General features: G+C 36.5%; 1 protein-coding gene across 2 annotated transcripts in view; it reads right to left on the bottom strand.

Annotated features, from left to right (window-relative positions):
* The window catches only part of PPP2R2A (protein phosphatase 2 regulatory subunit Balpha), an 82,424-nt gene that overhangs the window by 15,612 nt on the left and 45,742 nt on the right, over positions 1 to 21,070 (bottom strand). For both annotated transcript variants that reach the window (XM_029938062.1, XM_029938072.1), the window contains exons 3-4: positions 15,841 to 15,938; positions 1,629 to 1,794 (exon numbers count right to left, since the gene is read on the bottom strand). In XM_029938062.1, the coding sequence (XP_029793922.1) occupies positions 1,629 to 1,794; positions 15,841 to 15,938 (264 nt within the window). The remainder of the gene's footprint in view (positions 1 to 1,628; positions 1,795 to 15,840; positions 15,939 to 21,070) is intronic.

Here is a 21,070-nt window from a genome sequence, read left to right as displayed (position 1 = left end):
TGCTTCTGAACGATACTGAGGAGGAGAAGCAGAAGCACCTGAAAAACAAGTGCCTGAGAACTGCTGAAGCTGGGTGATGGGTATGCAGGCTCCATTATTCTATTTCAGCTTTTATTTTTAAAATTTCCCTTTATAAAAAGAATAGTAATTCATCCCATAAGAAGTGAACTGCCAAAATCATTAAGAACAAATATCCCAAAACATGAGGTATGGATGCCCCAACACTTACTTGGGGCATTTACTTCCAAAAGTAGAAACCATATAAATGATATGATCAAGTATTATTTTGATGTGAAACAGAAGTATCTGAAGTGTTATATGAAACAACTTAGTTTACCATACAAATTTAAACTGAACCAAGATTAGAAGCCAACATAGGACATGAAAAACACAGTTCCCTCATCTATAATGCTCTCGGTTATAAGATTTAAATCATTTTTATTTCTATTTATTTTTCCTTTAATAAGGAGAAGAAAGGCGAATGCAGTTTATGTGAGAAGAGATGGGGCAGAGGGCTTCAATGTGCTGGGGGGGAGAGCTCTGACGATCAGAGAAGTCAGAAGACCTAAGAAGCAGCAGACATTTATGGTGTCAGCTAGCGGAGTCATGTTATGGACTGCATTCTGAAGACCCTGATACAGTGGGTGATGAGGCCTAAACTGATGAAAGGGGCACTCAGTATTTTCTACCACGTCACCCCAGAAATACCTTGAGTTTATAATATACAAATGGGAAAAGGACAGTAAGGTCTAGGTGCTAAAACCTAACTTCATTAATAGTGCCTTATACCACCCTCAAGAAAAGTTTTATTTTAAATTTTTACAGACAAAGGCTAGGCAGAACCTGGATGTACCCCTCAATCACTCCGATGACTCTCTTTAGACCCAAACCCCCAACGATAAACCAAGTCACAGCAACTTACATAAAAGAATTTAGAAGAACAAAAAGAAATGTTCTTAAATTCTGGTAGTCTTTACACAATTCTAATTACTATTTTATAACTTCTCTTGAGCAAACAAAATGGTTTAAGAAGAATCTTCTTCCACCCGTGAGGCTTGCTGGAAGAAGGCAGTAAGCATGTCAATTTCAGTGTGTCCTTAAAGAACAACATCAAGTAGAAGTGCTCCCGGGGAAAGTGCCCTGGAACGGAGAGCATTCTGGGACGGAACAGTGTGTATTTACAGTGGAGTAGTCTCCAGAGATCTGAGGCATACTTCAACGTTACCAGCACTCACTATGCACACTAGGAGTCAGTACATTTCCTACAAATAACAACACTGTAACAGAGCTCCTGGACTGGAGTATTACAACCTGCTCAAGGCTCCTAAGGCAAGAAGTGGCACAGACAGTACCTGATCTAAATCCAATGGTAAAGCCTTTTCCCACTACAAACTGTGTGCGTACTAAAAGAAAATGGACACCTAAAAATCTGTTTCATGGAATTTAAAAACTAAAAGAGAATACAAAAGGGAAGACAGAAAAGAACTTATACATTCTATGTGGGGAAGACCTATTTCCAAATACCTACCTGCAGAAATCTCTGAGCTATTCTCCTTTGTAAAGGTGAAAATATCACACAGAATAGGTGTACACAGTGGGCATGTAAAAGGAAAAAAGGTAACACTTACCATTGGTAGACAATAAAAACTGAGCAGCATTTTTCTGGGGTAACCACCTAATTTTGTTGATCTTTTCTTCTATTTCTAAACTTTTCAAGTAGTCAAACTCTGGTTCATGGCTCTGAAAGGTGCTGTAAACATTATATTCTCCTCTGCTATGAGACTGGATTTTGTTCTAAAATGGAAACAAAAATATTTGGACCATTGTTGAGAAATATTTCAACAAATAATCAAACATGTAATCAATTCCAACAGACCTTGCAAATTCTGGTTAATTAATTACCTGCATCTTAAATACTATTATACTGCTTTTTATATTTAAGGTCTTCAAGGAATAAATTAAAGAGCTCCCCCTAAAAAGGAAAAGCTAAATAAAGGCTAATAATTAGGCCCAATTCAATAGGAAAAGGGTACAGATCAATTTGATTACTAATTTGCCATTATTTAACAAATAGTAGAGTACTAGTAAAAAAATAAATAAATAAAAAATCTAAGCATCCTTAATGAGGGAGCTCATCCAAAAAGGGAAGATTAAATGGGAAAAGCTTGTCAGAAACAGCTGGCTGAGGCAGACCTTCTTTCTCTGCCCACTTCAGGCTCAGTCCTCAGTTATTTAATATGATGTACTCCCCACTCCCCTCCTCCTCTTCCTATCTCATGCTTGCCTTTAGGTCATTTCACCTCTGAGAAACTCATCAAGAGTTCTCATCAATGTCAGGGCACCACAAGTCCCACCCCGGGACCACTGTCACACAGCTCTGTTACTCATGAAGTCCACATTCAGCATTACCCAGCAAACCTCTCCCCACAAACTCATCAACAATTGCTTACCCTCCTTCCATTAGCCGTCTTATATTATGAGCCTAGCACACACGGAGGATTTATTTCATTTAGTATCAATAAGTGAATATAGTTTAAGCTACTGGATAAAGAGACTATGTGTGAACTTCTTCAGTTAACATTAATACCTTAGCAAAAGTCAGTTATAACCATATTCAAAATTTTATCTTTTAACGTAGCATCACATGATTAAAAATCTTACCATCAAAAACATTAAAAGTTTAGTTCGAAGAAGAATCTATGGGAAAACAGTTTAAAGGAAAGATATTACTCATAGTCAACTATTTTAAAGTAAAACTGAATTATCAAATGAAATGTTTAAGATTATCTGAGTATAAAAATGTCTCATTATTTATTATTCTCCGTACACAAAGAAAACCTTATTGAATCACCTTTTTTATAAAACTAGAACGTAGGTCTTTTCAAAAAAAATTTCCTTAATGTTTATTTTTGAGAGAGAGAGAGAGACAGTGAGAGAGAGTGGGGGAGGGGCAGAAAGAGAGGAAGACACAGAACCTGAAGCAGGCTCCAGGCTCTGAGCTGTCAGCACAAAACTCGATACAGGGCTCAAACTCACAAACTGCAAGATTATGACCTGAGCCCAAATCAGGCGCTTAACTGACTAAGCCACCAGGCACCCCTTGAATCATCATCTTAAAAAGCACGTTTGGGATTGCTTCCCCACCCCCCTCCCGTAGCTTGATTACCCAAATCCATCATTCATGGTTACAGTTATATTTGTACCCTCTGATAGTAGTATTTAGTATTACTGAGTTTGCCAACATTAGGAATGCAGGGTATACAACAAAATATAATCCACATGGGGATTAGAACCTTGATCTTGGGATGCCTGGGTGGCTCAGTCGTTTGATCGTCCAACTTCAGCTCAGGTCATGATTTCGCAGTTCATGGGTTCGAGCCCTACATCGGGCTCTGTGCTTATAGCTAGGCTCAGAGCCTGGAGCCTGTCTTCGAATTCTGTCTCTCCCCTCTCTCTGTGTCCCTCCTCTGCTTGCACTATCTCTTTCTCTCTCAAAAAATAAATAAAACATAAAAGAAATAGGGGCGCCTGGGTGGCTTAGTCGGTTAAGCGTCCAGCTTCAGTTCAGGTCATGATCTCACGGTTCGTGGGTTCGAGCCCCGCATCAGGCTCTGTGCTGACAGCTAGCTCAGAGCCTGGAGCCTGTCTTCAGATTCTGTGTCTCCCTATCTCTCTGACCCTCGCCTGCTCATGCTGTTTCTCTCTGTCTCTCAAAAATAAAATAAATAAAAATTTTAAAAAATAATAAAAAAATAAAAAAGAACCTTGATCTTATTACCATAATCTTACATCAAATCAGATAACCCAATCATAAAGTATATGCTAGTATCACTTTAGAAAAAAACAAATCTACCTAAAATTACTGTCTCAAAAGGTTTGTCATGTTACGCTCCAAAGAAACTATCATAGAAGTTCAATTCTTAATATGAATGCTGTGTTTTGAACCTAAGCAAGTGACGTGCATGTTTCCTACTACCTACATTAAGTCCTACAGATACAGAGTGATTTAATAACACAGATTCTGTACCTTCAAGTAACTTGTGTATGTGAAGCTTTAGTCAAAAGTAGAAATTAGGGCACCTGGGTGGATCAGTCACGTCCGACTTCGGTGCAGGTCATGATCTCACGGTTCTTGAGTTTGAGCCCCACTTAAGCATGACCTGCTTTGGATCCTGACTCCCTACCCCCCCCTCCCCCCCCCCCCCGGCTTGGGCGTGTGTACAGGCTCTCTCTCTCTCTCTCTCAAAAATAAACATTAAAAAAAATTTTTTTTTTAAGTAGAAATTAAGTTCCATTTAATTCAGGTAAGCAATATAGAGAACAAAGGGCAAAAACATATGGTTCTATATGCAAAAACTGGGTCTCTATGGGTTACAATATATAAAATGATAAGAAAAGCACAAACATATGAACATATATCTGAAACAGGAAAAAAAACCCATCACCATAAGACTCAATAATCATGGGTCTAAATATTGCCTATTACATGACACAAAAACAAAATCATGGAGATGACTGGCAGTCTTCGTGGATTTCAAGAAGCATTTTTTCTTTATAACAGGCAAATAAAAAATTCATCAAACAAAGAGAAAGTTAGGTCTACAAAGTTAGATGGCAGGCTAGGCTCAAGTATTAGCAACCATATTCCTGGAACTCCACTAAAATTACAGTAAAATAATTTTTAAAATAATTTATTCTGAGACAGAGAGCAAGCATGTGTGCATGCACAGGCAAGCAGTAGAGGGGCAGAAAAAGAGGGAGGCGAACAGAATCCCAAGCAGGCCCTGCACTGTCAGTATGAGCCTGATGCAGGACTTGAACTCACAAACCTCAAGATCATGACCTGAGCCGAAACTGAGTGTCTGACACTTAACCCACTGAGCCACCCAGGACCCTACAGTAAAAGAATTTTTAAAGAGAAATCTACAAGAACCATGAATAACAGCAGAGATGATGGCAGTGGTAACAAACAGAGCAGGCCATAAAACAGCTGCATGCACGGGAGCTGGCTAGTGCACTGCAGAGAGCCGAATCCTTAGCACTGAGATTGCCCTAAAACTTGGGGAAGGATGTTTACATTATTATTATAAAGATCATGACAGTGAGCAAGTACAAACTAAGTATTTTGAGCAAATATGAAGAAAAGGAAACAAAATCCCCATCCTCAACACTGTGACACTTGAACGAGAATGCGTCAAAGAATGCTTTTTTTGTTTTAAAAATTCTCCTATGATCAGGGGATTCTTGATCTCGGCTCCTACCCAAGTAGGAAACGTGCACTTCACAAAAGATAATATCCAAATGGCCAATAAACACATAAAAAGATGATAAATCACAGTGTTAGAAAAAAGTACAGTATGACAACTCAAAACCTCCACAAAATATTTATAAATTTAAGAAGACTGATAATAACAAAGTACTGGCAAAAATGTGGAACAAGCAGAATTTTCATATATTGTTCATGAGAATGTAATTGGAAAAACAACTTTTACTGTGCTGTCTACCTCATGATGTAATAATTTCATGCATGACTACGTGCACCAGAAAATACGATCAAGAATGTTCACAGCTGCATTATTCTTAACAGCCACAAACTGAAGCAACCAAAATGTTTGCACCTACAACGTAACAGATAAATTGTAGTAAAACAACACAAAAGAACATTATGTAGCAATGAACATGAGCAAATTATATATATACAAACCTAACAATGAGCAAAAAAGCGAGATACACCCTTATTATGATTCCATTTATAAAGTTCTAAAAGTACAAACCAAACTAAATGTTAGAAGAAAGGCTTATATTAATTCTAAGGGGAGGAAGGGGAAATTAATGACTTGGAAGGGGAATGAGAAGGGTTATGTGGAAGGGTAGAAAGTTCTATTTTCTTCACCTAGATGTCTGCTGTGTGTTAATCTAATGCTTTGTATGCTTTTTGTGTATATTTCAATAAAGTGTAAAACAATGTAGCACACAAAGGTGCAGCCACTTTGAAAAGTGTGCAGTTCCTCAAAATAGAACTACCCTGTGATTTAGCAATTGCACTTTTCCTATATATTCAAAAGAATTAAAAGAGGATCTCAAAGAGATTATTCACAATAGCTATGTGGTAGAAGCAAACTAAAAGTCCACTGATGGATAAATGAATAAAGAAAATGTGAATACAAACATACACAAATATTATTCAGCCTTAAAAAAAAAAAAAAAAGCCTCCTATCCTGTGCCGCAATATGGATGAACCATGAGGGGATTAAGCTAAGTCAAACAAGCCAGTCAGAAAATGATAAATACTCCATGATTCCACTTAGGTGAGGGATCTAAAGTGGCCAACTTCATAGAAGCAGCAAGTCAGAATGGTGGTTGCCAGGGGCTGGGAGCAGGAAGAGGGTAGGAAGTTGCTGTTTGGGGGGTACAGTGCTGCAGCCATGCAGGATTCGGGGAGGGTGTCTGGCAATCTGTTACACAACAATGTATATATGGTTGGTGATGCTGTATCATATACTTGGAAATTTTACAATTAAATAATATAGCACACAAAAACAAAATACACGTTATAAGAACGTATTTAAATTGTTATCTATAGGGATAGATGAAACTGCCTCTATTGTTATCTATGAAGAAAGGTGAATGGAAGCATGTGATAAGCAATGTATGTGCACCTGCATGCCTAAGTGAATGGGTTTGGAGCTGGTCATGGTATGACATGACCTCTAGTATGCCTCTGAGGTTTAAACAAACCTAAACAGAATATAAAACCATAAAATTCAATGGTGTTAGAACCAACCAACCACTTGGAAAGAAGATTGGAACTTCATTTTATACACAAGTTAACTCCAGAGGGAGCAATTAAACGCTCAAAATAAAAGCAACAAAAGGAAAGTACAATGGTGAATTTTTATATATTTTAAAGTGAAAAGGAACTTTTTTACTATAAAGACAAAAGTAAAGAGCAGAGAAAGACTGACAACTAACAAGATAAGAAGTAATATATTTAAAGGTTAAAAAAGATATGCTGGCTAGAAAAATTATATATTATATAGGATATATTATAAAAGGTCTTTAAAAATCACTACAAAAAATATCAGTACCTTTTCTTGAAAGATGACAAAGGTCAAAAGTTGTCAATTTCTATAAAACATGGTCAGTAAATATATGTGTATTTTACTTTGATCATCTCATATAAATGACAACGGGTTTTAAAGCTTCCAAATAGAACATTACTAAAATTTAGTTAGTTTATTAATGATCCTTTAATCTTTTATTTGTAACAGGCAAACAGTTTTTATTTCAATACAAATATGTGGAACTTTCTAGAATAAAGCAAGATACAACACAATCAATGTAAAGAGAAAACAAAAAAAGAAATTTCTATCATTTTCTGATCATAATGATGGCGGTGGAATACTTCCAAGATTTTTCAGCTCTTATTAAATAGTAAGTTGTGTCCCATCACTGACTGAGTGCCTCATATACTATACTAAGTAACACACATGTAGACAACTTGAGACTCTTAAGGAGTTGGTTTCTCTCTAAACAAGATTAATACACAGATTGGTCTTTATTCATGAGATGACATGATTGTGAATGTTTATTTTGAGAGAGAGAGGGAGAGAGAGGGGGGAAGGGAGAATCCCAAGTAGGCTCTGCGCTGACATGGGGCTCAGCTCAATCTCACAAACCATGAGATCATGACGTGAGACAAAATCGAGAGTCAAACTGCTTAACCATCAGCAGATGGACCCCACATCTTTCATTAATATCCAATCAATCCACATTATTTAGACACAACATGAAATGGCTAAACATACAATGGCCTGCAATTCAATGCCAGTTTCTCAAATTAGGAAACCTGCAAACCCTTTATTCTGACCAAGTTATTTATTTTGAAAAGAGCAAAAGGACTTATTTGAGAAAGAAACCACCTTCAATAAATTCTGAAACCTGTATATATAACTCAATGACCATATAGAAAAAATAAAAAAGATAAGTAGTTCAATATCCTTAACATACTGAAAAAGTAAACTAAAGACCAGATACAACTTTATAAAAGAATGTTCTGTCTGATACAGATGCATTTAAAACAGCCACTGTGAAAAGATTATAGTATGTACACTGGAATAACCTGCCTGTCAATTCAGGAGTGGGTGAGGAAGGAGGGGAAGATCTCTAAATTATATAAAGCAGGGTAATAAAGTTCACCCAGATATTGAATTTAAATGGGAAAATAGGAAATTTAGGTAAATGTCTAAATAATTTAGAGTCAGGAAATCAACAAAAACAAAAAAGTAAACAAAACTTAAAGGCAGCCAATCTACAAAACTGTGAAACACTGCCTCATAAAAGAACCTATTCTCCTCACAATACACGGCCTATAACAAATCAATTAAATAAATACACTATCAGAAAAACAGGACACAGAGGAAACAATTTTAATTACAGAAGTATTAAGAGGTTAGGTAAAACTAAAATCCAGTAAAAATACCTTTTTAATCACCAATTTGTTGATTTTATTTCTTCTTCTCTGTATTTAGAAATTTCTGGTTGAAGTATAAATTGGTAGAGAACTGGCCAATATAGGACTTAAAAATACTCATAATCTTAGATCCAGCTACTTAACTTCTAGGAGGTTCTAAGGTAGTAATAGGTGCTTCAAAGTTTCAACTACAAGAATGTTTTTATAGTGTTATTCATAACAGAAAAAGAAAAAAAAACCAGAAAGCAAGAAATAATCTAGGTAGTATCTAACAAGAGATGACATTAAATAAACCTCAGTACGTGTCTGTAATGGAGTGTCCTGTAATCATTAAAGATGATGATTCAGAATCTTTAACATGAACGGTCTTTACATACAGCATATGAGGGGGAAAAATACCACCCTAAATATAATCTCTTTTAGAAAGACAAATCTTTAATACACACCAAAAGTGTGTGTTTTTGTTTGGTGGAGTTATAGGTGCTTTCTCTACCCCCCCATCCATATTTCCTAAAATGTCTATAATGAATATGATGAGTGTTTAAGAGGGAAAAATTACTTATGAGAAAAATATAATGAAGAAGTGGTGTATGTGTGAGGTTGAGGAGAAGATGGCAGAAGAAAAAGTAAATTCTAAAATTACTGGGTATTATTAGTTTTATACATTTGGGTCTGTTTGGATTTAGCGGGACAACATAAGAAATATGGTTAATTCAAATTTCTGGGCAACAGGTAAGGTGAAAAAATAATCTTACTTTAATATGTCAAAACCATCCTTTCAAGATCTAACCTAGTGTTACGAAAAATAACACTTAGAAGAATCCTACTTTGTCTAACAGTTGTTTAGTGACATTCATACTGATAGGCGTAGCAATCAGCAAATGCACTTTAAATTGATATTCCATTTCTGGAAAATACAATTCTCGAAATGAGCTGGAACCTTGCAAGATTAATAGGTAGATGATATGTATTTGACAGCTGGCTGGATAGAAATGTGGACAACAGACAGCTGAACAAGAAAGGTGGCTGAAGTCATGAACAAAAGGAAATGAGGTACTTAAACTCTCAATCCAAACTCTTTTCAACTTTTCCCTCCTAAGCCTACCACACAGAGGACATCATTCATTAATGGCTACGATTAAAAACCCAAGATCAAGTATTTCCATATTACTACAAAGTAATGAAACTGATTTTCCTGTGTGACCTGTATCACTTAGGCTCATTACTTAGAGAAGTCAGATTTTTTTCTCATATGTTACACAATATTCAGCATTGTACATCTTCATTCCAATTTATACAGAATTAGCTTTACCCACTTGGCTCGCTATGTGACCTTAGAAAAGTTATTTATTAGGGCGCCTGGGTGGCTCAGTTGGTTAAGCAGCCGACTTTGGCTCACGATCTCACAGTTCATGGGTTCGAGCCCCACGTCAGGTACTGTGCTGACAGCTCAGCGCCTGGAGCCTGCTTCGGATTCTGTGTCTCCCTCTCTATCATCTCCTCCCCTACTTGTGCTCTTTCTCTCTCCCAAAAATAAACAAACATTAAAAAAAAGAAAAGTTATTTATCTTCTCTAATCTCAATTCATTTATAAATTGAGACATAGGTGTGTATACATCTTCATTATTTTGCTCTGATGACTAAATAAGATTTTGTGACTGTGGCAGAGAAACAAGACATGTGGATTCTAGAATTAAGGGTTCACCTCTTTATTAACCTATGGCTTTGGATGATTAAACCTACTGTCTGGGTACCCAGTCTTTTTATTGGTAAAAGGAGACTGCATTACCAGGAGCTGTAAATTTGGGGTCCGTATATTACCTATCCATGGATGGAATCCAGGGATTTTGTGAACCTGGATGTAACAGGAATGTACATATTTTTTCCCCACTAATGTCTAGCTGAAATTCAGCATTTCTTTCAATTATGGATACAGGTGATAAACCACCATATACGCACCATCCATCACTTTGTCCCTATAGAAATTGTTTTTATTTTTTTAAATTTATATCCAAGTTAGTTAGCATAGAGTGCAACAATGATTTTTCAGATTCCTTAATGCCCCTTACCCAATTTAGCCCATTCCTCCCTCCCACAACTCCTCCAGACATTTGTTTGTTCTCCATATTTAAGAGTCTCTTATGTTTTGTCCCCGTTTTTATATTGAAATGACAAGTTTTAATATCACACCCCAGTTGTTATCCACAAAAAAACCCATTTATTACTCCATAGTAAGTGTTTTTAAAAACACTTTGTAAAGTATTTTTCAATATAGTTTCCTTCCCACTCCTACGATATTTTATGCAATGAAAACATTCTGAGAAGCCCACAGAACTGACTAGGCTTCTGAAGAAATACATGACACCAAAGGTTGAGAACTCCTGCAAAGCCTTATAAATCTTAGCACTACTTTCTGTGAACGCACCATATACACATAAAGCTCAATACAGGCAAAACAAATTCACAGTTATCTCTGGTAGAGAAGGGCAGCAGTAACAGAAAGGACAGAGTAGGCTTCTGAAGGGCCGTAAATATCCCATTTTTTGACCCAGGGACAAGTACACAAGTGTGTTTGTTTTGTGAATACTTTTGAACTGTACACTTGTGATTCTGTGCATTCTTCTATATGTATTATGTGATCTATCCTGAGAAAACTGTTTAAGTGTATTTTTAGATATAAACTTGATGCCGTTTTATGGACCTTTTATCCTTATCCTGGTACTAGAATGCAGAGAATTTCAATTTGACATTGTCTATCAAATGACGTCCCCAAAGGACTTTAAAAAAAAGTAAAAGTAGGACCTGGGGCCTGCAGGCATTCTGATTTAGTGTTTTTGAGACGCAGTCCAGTAATCTGCATTTGAAAGGCATGTTCCCAGGTGACTGTAACATTTTATACTCTAAAATAAACACAAAACTTAGATCAAAGAGTGAATGAAAACTGAAGACAGTTAGTTAAAGCCTGGTAGCTAAGCAAAGAAACCTTATTTTATAGATACTTCGACTTATAAGAAATCACACTGGTATTTTCATGAACTTCCCATGTATTCTTTCCATAATATTCCTGACAGATGGGCATCCAGATGTTGTGTACTTATTTTCAGATACAAAAGAAACTAATCACTTCTTCCCACACAAATCCCTAAATATCAAGACTCTGCACAGTCTCGTCTAGCTATACAGACTTGGTGCCTTGGACCATTCTTCACTGACACTGCTAAATTTGCTGTTCTGACTGGTGCTCATGAAATACTATATAAAGTGAATGCCGCCACATCACCCTAGAACAGTGGTGGGTCCTCTCTTCACTTAAACATCAAAGTAAATCAACCCCTTTGTATAGATGATACTAAATTCTGTTAAATAATATATATTTTTTAGAATTTTTTATTTTGAGAGACTGAGCTCACAAGTGAGGGAGGGACAGAAAGGGAGAGACAATCCCAAACAGGCTCCACGCTTTCAGCCATGTGGGGCTCAAGTTCACAATCTTCACAACCTGAGCCGAAATCAAGAGTTGGGTGCTCTGCCGACTGAGGCACTTGGGCGCCCTAAACAACACCTTGGTGATTTGAGCCCCATTCTGGTCTTTCCAAATAATTTAGAAAGAAACATATTAAATGCCTACCCTTTTTTTTTTTTTAATTGGAGAGGGATAGAGAGAGCGAGAGTTGAGCGCTCACGCATGCAAAAAGGGGATGGGAAGAGGGAGAGAATTTTAAGAGCAGGCTCCATGCTCGGCAGCATGTGTGACATGGCGGGGCTTGATCTCACAACTGTGAGATCATGTCCTGAGCTGGTATCAAGCTTCACAGTTGAATCACTCAGATGCCCTAACCTGTACCCATCTTTTGTGATAAGTATGATTTCTAAGATTTTTTTCTGTATCTTGTTAAGGAGTTTTGGGACTGCCAAATTAAGAACAACCAAAATGAGAAAAAGCCTAGAAAGTTACCAGCACTCCTAGAAAACAGAAAACAAATATAATCATCTACGAAGAAATGAAAAAAAAAGAACATCTCCCTTCTCACCTTTCTCCTTAACTCCCTATAAAAAATCCCCCCACCACACACACTTGAACCAATCATACGGATCAGAAAGCCTCAGAGAAAACTGAAGGTCTGAGCAATCCAAAGTCAAAAGAAAATCAGCAATTTCAACTGCTGACCACCTAACTTGAATACCCATAAAACTAAAGATCCTCTACAAAATACAGAACACCAACACCACCTAGGCTAACAGTTGCTTGGACTCTCCGAAGCAAAACTATTCACATTTTCATTATCAAAAAGAATATAGCCCACCATCTACTTTGTTGTCAAAAGCTATTATATATAAGTTATAAAATAGTTAAGATTGTTCACCTGTTTTAGGACATGCTATAAACACTGGACTGGATATCCAAACACTGGAATGGGTATCAAAACCTACTGACCACAGGATAGGTGGGATACCTCATGGAAATCACCTTACTCTTGTGCCTTAATTTCCCTACATGACCTGCTTCTATCACAGAGATACCGTCAAAGAGAAAACTATAAGAACATTATTAGTCATAAAAATACTATTAAATGATAGCAAAAAATGTTACAGGATCACCAGGCTGAAATATATTCCAATTGAATGAAGACCTTCTAAATGACTACCCAGTTTCTTCGACCGTGGAACAGACGGGCAGATAAGAAGGGGTACCGGACAGGATGACAGGAAGGGGACTGGCCACATTTGAAGGATTAAAGTGAGACAGAAAGGTGAGTTAAAGATGTCAGTCTGACGTGCCAGTTAAGTTTAGCAAGGAACCCTGCCAGCTACCAGGTGAGAAGACAGAGCCAGAATATGCAAATGCCACTGTGCTTTGTAAACAGAGCTAGCATCATTATCAGACACTAAGAAATGCCCACTGGACAGGCACCACTGCACCCTGGAATGTATAACAGCTGTAACTGTTGGGAGGAAGCTGGACTGAAATCCAGAAATCTGAGTTCTAATTCCAGAGCTCTGCTATTAAACTAAGCAATACAACCTTTTGATATAGACCTTTTCTGGGATTATCCGAAAATTAGGAAAAGATCATCTAAAAGCTCCCTCCCACTTTTCAAACTGTAACACTATTTTACAGATGCAACAGATGTGGATTCATAAAAATGTAATCTAAATATATTAGGTACTGATATAAAGGTGTCTCTAGCTGTAAACCACAGACATTATCAGTGACGTAGACAGTGAGTGTCCTGAAGACAGCCCTATACTAGAAGCTCCATGTAAGATCGGGCTTAAAAATGTGGAAAATAAATCAGACAACAGGCACCTAATTTTTTGGAGGAAGAAGTAAATTACTACCTCATCATTATTTAATCTATTGCTTAAAAATATTGATACTTACAATAAGTAATTCTCAAGACACACAACTAACCTGAGGTTCTAGATAATGCATATATCTTGAATTCTTAAATGCTATTAAAATGTCAGATACATGAAAAAGGAAGTCCTTTTTTGCTACCAATGGTCCTTCTCAAAAAGTTGTTTTGCTAATTCCTTGTTATAAGGGTATGTATTTTAAATATTAGCACTTTAGAATCTTCAATGGAATTTCCGAAAAGAATTAAAGGAAATATATTCTTCAAATTTGGGGTTTTGTTTGCCACTACAAGTAAAATGTTCGAACAGTTTCAGTAATTGTGTTAGATCTTTTATTCCAATTTAATGTATTACTGACGGCCTTCAACTATTACTTTGATTACAGTTATTAAACCTCTAGTAGATTTATCGAAAGCTCCGAACACCTTTATTTAAATTAAAAGCTAAGTGTAGACAGTCATTAACGTCCAGTAAAAAAAAACCCCAAAACACAAAACAAAACAAACCAATACTCAAGGGCAAAGAATGCCAGCTCTAAATTCTGAATAACAAAATTGCCATTCATATTGTGGTTACCTAAGATGAAAGGCACTGAAGAATATTAAAAGATGACACGTCAGAAATTTTGAGTTCTAGCTGTTAGTTCTGCCACACTAATAAGGTGATCTCTTAATACCCTAACTTTCTAATTTGTAAATAGAAAGGTAAATTGTAATGATCTAATGTTCCATTTCAACGCTAAGTGTTTTAAGATTCCTATGGTCAAGATTTTAGTTGCCTGAAAACAGAAACGGAAAACTGATTTTGTCCCCCCTTCCACAAGAACAGTCTTTGTCAAGAAAAGCTGGAGTCTTTTCATATTGTCTTCCAACCAAAAAATAAATAAAAGGAGACATATTTAGTGTTTGTGCATCTTCTATCAGACACTATTAATCATTTCTTTTAAAATTAAATTACCTACCTCACTGGGGTGTTGTGAGGATTAATTCATTAGTGTTTGTAAAGCACTTTGAGATCCTCAGGTCAAAGGCGCTATAGAAGTGCAAAGTAGTAGTATTATTACTAGATTCTTTGCTTATTTACGGAACTTCACAATCCTTTAAAACCTAACTCTATGTTATGATTTAGACATCTATTTGTAAAACCCTGCAATTTATGCACATCACTTTTCATTCTTTTTGGATATATAAACATGGGTAGGATGTTTCAAAACAGATGATTTTAAATAATGTCTAACTTTGATCTACAAATGGACAGAGAGAGTAAAGGAAAATCCTGTATGACAAATTCTGTTTAACACAAAGTTTTAGTGAGAAATCTTGTCAATCAGATTTAGAAGTGTGCCTAAGCTATACCCAAAACAAAACCCACTTTAATCTTAAGAGTCTGCAATGAGAAATTCCTTTCTTCAAAGAAAAAAGGAAAACAATTTTCAAATCAACTCTCCCTTAAAAGGGGTACCGAGCTTATAAATTACATTATATGGGTATACATGCATTGTCATTTAAAAGTATTTTAATTAAACAGTAACAGTATTAGTATGAACTGATGTCAAAATAACTCAACAGCTTTTCCTTTAAACCAGACTCCCACCTCCAGTTACACAAAGCAAACTAAGCATTGAGAAGAGATCAAAGTAATTTTGCTTTATGGAGTTTTAAGAGGAAAAAAAATGAGGGCCAAGGCTTTAAAATCAGATAAAATCTTGGATTAATTAACACCACTTCCCACTCCTTTCTCTAACCAAATCTAACAATTAAAGCGCTGTGTTTTTAAGTCAAAACAACAAACACAAACACACACACACACACACACACACACACACACACACACAAACACACACACACAGCTAAGAGAAGCAGAGCCATCTATCCATTGGGATATTCTGCTTGATAAACATTAAAAAAAAAAAAAAAGTCAAAATCCTCTGATGAAATACTCCAGTGCAATACAAGTTCTAACCCCAAGAGCAAACTGAAATTTAGATATATTAAACTTTAAACACTTACCTCCTGCTCCTGCTGAAAGATGACGACTCTACCACCTTTATCTCCTGTTGCTAGTAATTCTCCAGAATGATTGAATTCTACTGTTGAAATTATATCTGCTGTATAATTGAAATAAAACAAAGAAAGAATGATTTTAGTTTTTCTTTCTCAACTTACAGAATTTAGCATGTTTTCTGTAACACATTCTAGGCCTACAGATCAACCCACCATCAGAAATAAGCAAATCTAAGTAAGGTTCTTTCATGAGAATTTTGGTTCTCCAAAAACATATTCTCTCTAGAATAATACATCAGTATGAATCTACTTTAATAGGAATACAAGTAATACTTAAATACTAGTGAGTTACAGGTATTTCACTAAAATCATGAGTGCAATCAACAACGTGTGAAACATTTTATGATAGTACAATTAGGCATTTAATAATTATCTTGATAATTTTCTTTTTTATATACTTTTGATAAGTTTCTTTATGCAAATCCAAAGGAGGCCTTTGAAATTAAAGCAGATATAACTAAAATGGGGGAAATTTTTAAGTGTAGATGAAATTTCAAGTCAAAAATCAATAAATTCAAATTACGGCCTCTCAAGCAAAAGTCTGCAAACAGAACACACACACAGCAGAAATGCTCCGTGCTATGTATGTGCTTTCAATATGCACAGCCTCTCTTGTGGCTCCCAAACACCGCAGAGGTTACTAGAATCAGTCCTGTTACACCCGAGGTGTTAATTTCACAGTAAGTTCAAATAAAATTATACAGTGTTTCACTTGCTTATGGACACCGGAGTCCTTTTTCTAAGGGAAAAAAAAAATCTAAGTTACAGAATTAGACATTAAGATACAGCAACTATACTGTAAAATTCCCCACTGTTATTAACAAGCTCGTCACTATGAAGCATTATGCCAAATTAGGAAAGACTTCATCATATGCACTTTAAATAAACTCTTTTTTTTTAGAAGAGAAAGGTCATTTTCTGATCTATATTACCTCATTGTAAGAATTTAAGAATGTTGATTTGATATATAAAGAACACTATATATCTTAAATGTTAAAAATTACTGGCCAACATCTTTATCAATGACCTGTCCACCACTGCGTTTTATAGTTTTCTTTCTAGTGATTTTTCCAAGAATGGCTTGATTCTGGAAAGCTTTCTTTGCTTCCTCCATTGTCTAGGTCCAAGGCACTTTATCTTTTTGGAACACTCTGAGAACCTACTGAAAGTTACAAGTGCTGTGCCAAAAAACTGCATGCTTAAGTGCACACAAAAATTTCCATATAATTTCAGAAGGTGTGGACAGCACCCCACTTCCAGATTAAAAGCTTCACCCCAGAAGCTCACCATGGTCAGTGGTATCGGGAGGAAAAAAATAAGTTTAGTGTCTGTATATGTAACATAAAGGTGTGAAACAGAATATATCAGACTACTCTGTAAAGATAAACACAGTTTTTAAAAAGCCATTCTGTTTCTTTCATTAAGTTTTTACTTTTATTTCCAGTACAATTAACATACAGTGTTGTATTAGTTCCAGGTGGACGTTATAGTGATTTAATAATTCTATACATCATTACTCAGTGCTCAAGATTAAGTATACTCTCTACCCCCTTCACCTATTTCATCCATCGCCTCACCCACCTCCCCTGACATGCTTTTTTTTTTTTTTAATTTTTTAAAATGTTTTATTTATTTTTGAGACACAGAGATTCAGAGCATGAGCGGGGAGGAGCAGAGAGAGAGGGAGACACAGAATCGAAAGCAGGCACCAGGCTCTGAGCTGTCAGCATAGAGCCCAACGCAGGGCTCAAACTCATGAATGTGGGATCCTGACCTGAGCCACCCAGGTGCCCCATGACATGCTTTACTTCAGTGAGTACCCTTTTTTCTTTTTCAACAAGAATAATTTTTACTTGAAGCATACCTGAGAATACATGGTTCTAAAAAATATATATGTATGTGTGTGTATATGTATATACACACATATTATATATATACTTCCATCCAAGAAAAGCAGAATACACATTTTCTTCAAGTACACACAAGAGAATCCCCCAATTAAATCACATAAAAAGAGACATAACGAGTATGACAAATTTAAGAACACTTGAATCATACCAAGTATATTTTCCAATCACAATGGTATAAAAGTAAAGCTCAACAATAAAACAAAGCTGGAAAGGCTACAATGTAAATATTAAATATTTAATATGTAAACATTAAATAACATATTACTGCATAAGCAATGGGCCAAATAAGAAATCACACATCAAAGCCATTTATTGGGTGCTCTGTACTGTATTTACTTCTGTGGTGAATATATTGAAGGATTAAAATCATACAGAGTCTTGCATTTAAAATACATTAGAATACAGTTTGAGAGAGAAAATAAGTAGAAGCTAACAATGACAGACACAATATATGGAGTCACTTATTTGAAGATCAGGTTCTAAAATCAGGGAATAAGGTTAAAAACCATAAAAAATAAAAATTATCTTTAAATTCAAACCCTCAGACAAGCATCACTTTGGAGATATAATTATTTCTGTTGTCAGTACAACTCAGCCAACTTCCCCCAGTGCATTGCTAGTTTATGGTTTCTTTGGCTAATGCAACAAATGAACTAGTTAATTTGAATACAAAGTCATGCTACACCAAAAATACTTTTCTTCGAACTCTAGAACTCTTTGTGAAATGCTCACACCTAACACCAACACCAGATTCATTTTCCTGTTCACACAATGGAATAATAGGCTGAGTTAGCTCAGTATTTAAATTATTTCATCTTTTTTCCAGGTACAAATCATTGCATTCCCCCAAATTAAAGAGGTCACAACTCCTTGTTAGGCAGATGAAGTGTCATGGCTCTAACTTAACAGGGGATGAGTCAATGACCACCGAAAGGCTAGCCTGACTACCCTCCCCACTGGGTAGTGAAAAGGAAGAGGGAGAGGTGTACTGGAAAGTGTGCTCCATTTCCAATGGGGGAGAAGTCTTCATCTTTCTGAAGTGACCTGGACAGGAGAAGAATCTACAGAAATGATTAAGTCAACAAGGAGGTCATTATAATAAAAGGACTGAAGCGATGGGAGATAAAAATGGTGGTGACAGATTCTACATCTATGTTATCCTTAGAAGACAGAACAAGCATCAAGTAATAAAGCAGCAGGCTTTATTCTAATACCCAAGGTACTAAAGACAGTGCTGGTTCACACAGCTAGTTATCATGCAGACAATGAATACGTGACAGGGCGGGGAAGAAAACCGAAGTGTGTACGTGTGTGTCTTTGTGCACGCGAGAGAGAGAGAGAAGAGGGAGGAGGAAAAGAGAAGGGGAGGGAAGAAGAGAAAAAGACTCGTAGTTTAGTGCAAAGAGCAACAGGAATAAGACATCTGCTCTTACAATGGTCACCTATCCCAGGAATGGTTATTTTTTATAACAATTAGAATTTCAAAGTAAAGTGCATGTTTATTTTTGAGAGAGATAGAGTGTGAGCCGGGAAGGGCCCAAGAAAGGAGGAGACACAGAATCCAAAGAAGGCTCCATGCTCTGAACAGAGTGCGCGGGGCTCAAAACTCACGAACTGTGAGATCATGGCCTAAGCTGAAGTTGGATGCTTATCCGACTGAGGCACCCAGGCGCCCCTCAATTTATAGATATCCTTAACACACTGGTGTCTGTTATTATTCAATCTTGCCAGAAGTCAATGAACAAAGAAAATCTGAGAAACAGCCAAACAAGCCACTGCTTAGTTGAAGAGTGTTAAAGTAACAAACGACAAAAATCAAAGAACAAAAACTTCCTCTTTTAAAGAAAAAAGAAAGTTTATTTCCTATGGCCAATAAAATGTTATTTCACAATGGAAAAACTGCCCATGTTAATCTTCTTTTATAAGAATATTAGTCAGTTGCCCTACTGTGCCCTAAGTCAACACAGAGCAATTTTAGGCATAGACTGAATTCCAAACAATATAAAGACAGCACTTAAAAAGCACAATCAAATTTTTAGTAAGAAAACTTAACATATACAATGTTTCTGAGTCGTTAAATCTTATAAAACCGAGGATTAAAATGCATTCTATAAAATGGCATCCTCAGTTCTGCCATCCCTCCCTTTCCCTTCTTTGTAAAACCACTGGCAGCCGGGTATCATTCTCAGAAGGAGAAACCACTGCTTCTTTTGGGGGGGCAGACTGGTGGACGGTGGTGGTGCCACTGACAACAGTAGTGTTTCTGGTCTGTTTTTATTTCACCAGGCACCACATTTCCTTCTTGCTACCTGCCTTCCCTATTTCTTAAGTGGTAAAATAAACAAAACAGGTTACAGACAGAAAATTAGTAGATGGTATATATAAATGGTAGTAATTAACAATAATTACTATATATTAGGTGAGCAAATAATTATTAGCTTTGACATGTGGTGAGGGTGAGAATGACGGTTAGGGTTGGCTTCTGCTTCTGGCCGTGAGGGAGCCTGAGACAATCTGGATACATCCTCTTGCTGAAAAGGACTAGAAAACGTAACAAAATATTGTTGGACTGTGAACCCTTAGACAAGAGAAAGAACTGAGTTCTATTTAACACACACTACTTTCTGGACAGGGCAGTCAGACAGACAGACCAGCAATCTCACTTAGTTGTGGAGATAGAGACTGGGGGGTTGGGAAAGCAGAATCAGGTGGAATTGGAGGCAGAGCACCGAAAGAGAGAGGACACTTGGTTTCTTTAATTGAATACCCATCTGAGCATTTGTGGTGTGGCACTCCACAAGGCCTAGGAAAGAACCACCAAGAAGGCTTATGAGGGCTTCCTACCAGCTGGAATAGAGAAACCTCATAATTGACAAAGTTCCAGGTAGAGTCTTCAGAAGAGCATCACCTTAGTAGGTGAGACTAAATCAGCACTAAAGACTGCATTTGTACTAACAAAGCTAAAAGCAGACTTTAAAAGAGTCAAATTATCTCAAGTAACCTATGTGCTAGAACAAAACCCAGCACTCAACAATGTAAATTCACAATGTTTGGTATCCAATCCAAAATCACCAGTTATATAAAGAAGCAGGATTATGTGACCCATAACCAGAAGAAAAATAAACTAGAAGAACCAGAAATGACAAAAACGATGGATGGAATTAAGGTCCTAGCAAACAAGAACCTTAAAGCAGCTGTCATAAATATGCCACAGAACATACAATGAATTATAAACGTGTTGAGAAATATAAGAACAAAGACAAGGG

Source organism: Suricata suricatta, chromosome 1 (genome assembly GCF_006229205.1).
Source record: "Suricata suricatta isolate VVHF042 chromosome 1, meerkat_22Aug2017_6uvM2_HiC, whole genome shotgun sequence".
NCBI classification, from domain to species: Eukaryota; Metazoa; Chordata; class Mammalia; order Carnivora; family Herpestidae; genus Suricata; species Suricata suricatta.
This window is presented reverse-complemented; position numbering and strand designations above follow the sequence as displayed.